Genomic DNA, 6499 nt, shown 5'->3' on the forward strand with positions numbered 1-6499 from the left:
CAGTTTGATTATTATACATTATATGTCTATCAATATCAATATTTTACATGTACCCTATAAATATATACAATTATTGGGTATCAATAAAACTAATAAAGTATAAGAAAAAGAGGACTATAATTATAAAATATCAGATGCTACTAAAAAACAAAAGGGAGGTCACTAAAAAAATCTCAAGAGATTTTCCAAAATGTATGTAATTTCTTAAATATTTAAACCAAAAACATTTCACCAATATAAATTTAACTGAGGGTAAGGTTACAGTCTTCACTCTTTTACAACTGTGCCCACTCAACCTTGATGATAGGTAGATGTACACATCAAAGTAATATATTTATGTTTAGCATATATTTTTTCTTTAAAGGGAAAAAACAAATAATTGTGTGATTTTCCCTCTCTGCAAACTTAAAGAAAATTTTATGCATAAGAGATATCATGAAAGTTTAATTTAGCCTCATTTATATTTTTAGAATCTTGTTTTGGTATGGTAAAAATCAACATAGTTGCCAGAGGATATTTGGGGATATGATTAAATAAGATAACATGTGATTAAGAATTAATACCTGGCCATCTAGTTAATTCAAGGAACAATAAAGCATTAGCAACATGATTTAAAAAGGAGCATAATATGATTGAAAACAATCTTAGGAACCTTTGTATATTTTTCTTAGATAAATAAGAACAAAGTCAATATAAAACTCAGAAAGTTATTCTAATAAGACACAGATTCTCTAGTAGATTATATAGAAGGTAAAGAAAAAGGTTTCACATTTGTAAACACTAGTGGTTAAAGCAAAGGAAGCCTATCACAACTGAATGACTTGTGCAAAACTTTTAACACATTTCCAAGCTTCTTTTCAGAATCATATTTTACCTCTACAGGGAGAGGTAAAGACCTTTCTGAATTATAGACACATAGACATACACAATTCTTAGACTTTCAGAACTCTGCCTGGTCTTTGTCTGGAAATACTATTTACCTGGGTGACCGCCATTTGTCTTGGAGAGCTTGGCTCAAACATGTCCTTTTACCTCTGCTTTAGGTGTCCTGAGGACTGTTTACAGATATGGGCACACCTCTAAAATGGCCTTAGCTTACTGTGTTATTTTTGCCTACTATTGTTCTTGCTCAGCACTAGCTAGATTCTCAGGGGAGTCATGTGTGAATTTTATCTGGGTAGTGCAAATGCATTATACTGTACTCATTGTATCACCTCAGCATTTTTTATTTGTTCTCAGTGAATAAAATAGAGAAAAATGGGTTATTAAGAGACCAAAGATGAAAGCATCATGTTAAACAGAACCAAATCTTTCAGAAATCTATAATACAAAGGCAGAAATGCTTTGTCGTAGAAGAATACCAAATAATTACCATAACACTATGTGTTATCCTGATGTAATACAATTAACTGACCTTCTTCAGGGAAAAAAATGTGAGTATGTTGCTTGCTTTTCTCTGGTCTTTCCCAAGTTAAAAATCAGGAAAGTTTCTTGTGATCTGTAAGGCACTGTCTCATTGACAGAAGTTGAAAGTGTTAAGTGAAGTAAGCTTCCTGACTATATATTTTTCACAACAACCTTATTAGAGCATGTTTCATGTCTTTGTTCCGCAGGTTGTAGCTTACAGTGTTAAATACTGGAGATATCACAGTGTAGATCACAGAAAGCAGCCTGTCAATAACAGATGGTGTATTTGAGGGCAGCTTCAAATAAACAAAAAAAGCAGTTATGATAAAAACTGAAAATAATGAGATGGGGAGGCATGTGGAAAAAGCTTTTGACTGACCTTTAGTGGTAGGAATCTTCAACACAGTGGGGATGATATAAATATAAGAGATCACAATACAGATGAAACAAGAAATGCTTAAATATGCACCAACTCCAATATCTGGATACATTACCATGAGTGCTTCAGAGCAGGAAATCCTAAGTAATGAAGGAACATCACAGAAAAACTATGGGATCACACTGGAGCCACAGAAAGGCATGGAAAATGTGCCAGCTGTGTACAAAGCACCAAAGAGCCCTCCAGTGGCCCAGGAAACACTTGCCATTAACACACAGACACCACTATTCATGATTACCTCGTAGTTCAAGGGACGGCAGATGGCTACATAGTGGTCATAAGACATGGCAGTGAGGATAAATATCTCACTTGCTCAGAAGGAAGTCATTAAAAGTAGCTGGAAGGCACATCCTAGAATGGAAATGGAATTGTTGTGGATCAGGTTGTTGACAATGAATTTTGGGATTGGAACAGACAACAGGAAGACATCCAAAAAGGGTAAGTTCTTCAGGAAGAAGTACATGAGTGTTTGGAGCTTTACATCTAGGGTAATGACAGTAATGATGAGAAGGTTACTCATAAGGGCTGCCAGGTAAATCAGGAGGAAGAGCACACCATATAAAATCTGCATTTTCTGGACAGTAGAAAACCCCATAAGAAGAAATCCTGTCACCAAGGTGACATTGGCCATACTAGATTCTCTTTAATGCCTGTCAAGGTGAGGAAATATGAAAAAAAAAAAAAAAAGGAAAAGAAAGAGAAAAAAATTAATTTATGCAGTCTAGCAATAGTCATATTGATACACAAAAATATTTAGTGGAAAGGAGTCATGTACCTACCTAAAGTGGCTCTGCATTTACTTAAAACTTCATTGTTCATTTTTAAAGATAAACTCCATGAGTAATGTGTAAAGTCAATTAAACTTTATAAGAGTTTTACCTAATTCTAAGTCTCAACCTTAATTTGTTACAAGACAGATATAACTTGACTAAACACAGAAATTTTTCCAACCCACTGGGAATTTGCATCAAATTATTATTATGCCATGCTTCATGATGAATTCTTTGATTTCAGAAAAGCAGTCCAAAGGCTGATGTCTTTAGACTGTTAGTATTCCTAATATTATATACATGTGCAAAACGTCAATTCTCATGTGATGTTACAAACATAAAGTCACACTTACACATATATTAAACAATCTAACATAGGTAGATAACTTTATTCTAATGATAGTAAGCAAGGGAAAATAAACAAGGATTTGTTGTTTAATGTTTGTATTATCATGAGATCATGCAATTCTAACACAATGAACCTCTCATTTAATGTAGAAATAAAAAATTATTTAGGAAAATTTTATGTTCTTTGAATGTGTACTAAAGCTACATCATTATAAGGGTGGCTGATTTGTTTATAAAGGAATTTTGACAGGGCACCATGATAAAATGACTTTCCTATCCTAACTGAATAATCTTTCTTGGTCACGATAAGTTGTCCATAATTTACTTCATAAAACTATCCAATATCTTCTTTTAGTGTTCACAATATTTCCCTTGATTATTAATCAATATTATTGATTATTTAGTTATATCAATAACTAAATAAAAATTATTCAATATTTAGTTGTTGAATAAATAACTACATCATTAGTTACTGATGTAGAGTTATTTATTCTTTATTGAATAAATAACTTGATGTAGAGTTATTTGTTCTTTATTGAATAACTAATAAGTCCAATTATTAGTTACTGATGTAGAGTTTATTTATTGAAAAAATTGGAAAATGTTTCTCATATATCAGACATCAAACTAGATGGTAGAGATTTAAAAAATAAACAACTTGAGAATAGGACGGATCCAAGATGGCCGATTAGGAGCAGCTCAGGATTGCAGCTCCCAGCAAAAGCGCAGCGGGTGAGTGGATGCCGCATTTCCAGATGGATTTTTATAGCCCACAGACCAGGAGATTCCCAGGTGGAGGAGCCCCACGGGTCACCAGCATGGCTGTTTTGGCCAGCACGCTTGTTTTAGCCGGCACCCTGGCACTGCAGTTCTCTGTACAAAATACACGGGTCCGGGTGCCTTTTTAGCTGGCGATTGGAGCTCCTGGGAGACAATCACCCATTCAACTGATTAAAAAAGGGGACTGAAACAGGGAGCCAGGCCAGGAGATTCCTTGGCAAAAAAGTACCACGAATCTCAGCACGGCTGTTTCAGCCGGCGCAGTTGGTCACTGCATGGGAAATCACACAGATCCCGGCGCCTTTTCAACAGGCGACTGAAACACCTGGGAGACAGAGTCAACCCTTCAACTAAAAAAGAAAAAAAGGGCTCTGAGGCAGGGAGCCAGGTGATCAGGCTCGGCTGGTCCCACCCCCACAAAAAAACAGCAGTCAGAAACACTCTGGATTGAGAGTTTCACAGCAAGCACAGCTGAACCCAGGATGGTCCAGCTCTGTGGGGGAGGGGTGTCTGCCATTACTGAGGCAGTCCACCACTATGGAGGTAGTTTGCCATTGCTGAGGCAGCCCACCATTGCTGAGGCAGCCTGCCATTACAGAGAGAGTCTGCCATTATAGAGGTGGGCCGCCATTGCTGAGGCAGTTCTAACTATACCTGTATAAACAGGACTGCAGGGAAGTTCACATGGCAGCTGGGCAGAGCCCACAGCAGCTCAGCAAAGCCTCTGCAGGCAGACAGTGACTAGGCTGTCTCCTCACTGGGTGGGGCAGCCCTGAAAAAAGGCAGCAGCACAACAGAAACTCATAAATAAAGCCCTAACTCCCCGGGACAGAGCACTTGGGAAAAAAAAAAGGGGGGTTATGAGTTCTGCTGCAGCAGACTTACATGTACCTGCCCAGCAGCTCTGAATGAACAACGGAGTTCACACCTCAGCACTTGAGCTCCTCACACCTCAGCACTTGAACTCCTATAAAGGACAGACTGTCTCCTCAAGCAGCTCCCCAACCCCAACATCTGGCGGATATCCTTCTGGGACAAAGATAGCAGAAGATGAAACTGGCAGCAACCCTTACTGTTCTGCAGCCACTGCGGGTGATCCCCAGGCAAGCAGGGCCTGGAGTGGACCTCAGCAGTCCTACAGCAGAGGGACCTGACTGTTAGAAGGAAAACTAAGAAACAGAAAGAAAGAACTTCATCATCAACAAACAGGACGTCCACTCAGAGTCCCAATATGAAAGTCAACAATTACAAAGATGACAGGTGGATAAATCCACAAAGATGGGAAGAAACCAGTGCAAAAAGGATGAAAACACCCAAAACCAGAATACCTATCCTCCTACAAGGGATCACAACTCCTCACCAGCAAGGGCACAAGGCTGGATGGAGAATGAGTGTGATGAATTGACAGAAACAGGCTTCAGAAGGTGGGTAATAAGAAACTTCTGTGAGCTAAAAGAACATGTTCTAACCCAATGCAAAGAAACTAAGAACGTTGAAAAAAGATTTGATGAAATGATAATGAGAATAAACAACTTAGAGAGGAATATAAGTGAATTGATGGAGCTGGAAAACACAACACGAGAACTTCGTGAAGCATACACAAGTTTCAACAGCTGAATTGACCAAGCAGAAGAAATGATATCAGAAATTGAAGATCAACTCAATGAAATAAAATGAGAAGGCAAGATTAGAGATAAAAGAGTAAAAAGAAATGAACAAAGCCTCCAAGAAATATGGGATTATGTGAAAAGACCTAATCTACATTTGATAGGTGTACCTGAATGTGACAGAGAGAATGAATCCAAGCTGGAAAACATTCTTCAGGGTATTACCCAGGAGAACTTCCCCAACCTAGCAAGGCAGGCCAACATTCAAGTCCAGGAAATACAGAGAACACCACAAAGATATTCCTCAAGAAGAGCAACCCCAAAGCACATAATTGTGAGATTCACCAGAGTTGAAATGAAGGAGAAAATGCTAAGGGCAGGAAGAGAGAAAGGTCGGGTTACCCACAAAGGGAAGCCCATCAGACTCACAGTGGATCTGTCAGCAGAAACCCTGCAAGCTAGAAGGGAGTGGGGGCCAATATTCAACATCCCTAAAGACAAGAACTTTCAACCTAGAATTTCATATCAAGCCAAACTAAGCTTCATAAGCGAAGGAAAAATAAAATCCTTTGTGAACAAGCAATTGCTCAGAGATTTCATCACCACCAGGCCTGCTTTACAAGAACTCCTGAAAAAAGCACTAAACATAGAAAGGAACAACCAGTACCAGCCACTCCAAAAATGTACCAAATGGTAAAAAGCATCGACACAATGAAGAAACTGCATCAACTAATGGGCAAAACAACCAGCTAGCATCAAAATGGCAGGATCAAATTCACACATAACAATATTAACTTTAAATGTAAACAGGCTAAATGCCCCAATCAAAAGACACAGACTGACAAATTGGAGAAAAAGTCAAAACCCATCGGTGTGCTGTATACAGGAAACACATCTCACATGAAAGGATACACGTAGGCTCAAAATAAAGGGATGAAGATAGATCTACCAAAAAAATGGAGAGCAAAAAAAAAGCAAGAGTTGCTATCCTAGTCTCTGATAAAATAGACTTTAAACCAACAAAGGTCCAAAGAGACAAAGAAGGGCATTGCATAATGGTAAAAGGATCAATGCAACAAGAAGAGCTAACAATCCTAACTATATATGTGCCCAATACAGGAGCACCCAGATACATAAAGCAAGTTCCT

At 38.2% G+C, this 6499-nt stretch overlaps 1 protein-coding gene across 1 annotated transcript; it reads right to left on the minus strand.

Moving 5' to 3' along the window:
* Positions 1-1535: 1535 nt before the first annotated feature.
* LOC135277710 (olfactory receptor 14A2) lies at positions 1536-2477 on the minus strand. Its single transcript, XM_064383702.1, is given in 1 exon segment — positions 1536-2477. A coding segment is annotated over 1 exon segment (942 nt).
* Between the last annotated feature and the right edge of the window lie 4022 nt (positions 2478-6499).

Source organism: Aotus nancymaae, unplaced genomic scaffold (genome assembly GCF_030222135.1).
Source record: "Aotus nancymaae isolate 86718 unplaced genomic scaffold, 86718_ANA_hifiasm-v0.15.2.pri h1tg000032l_1, whole genome shotgun sequence".
NCBI lineage: Eukaryota > Metazoa > Chordata > Mammalia > Primates > Aotidae > Aotus > Aotus nancymaae.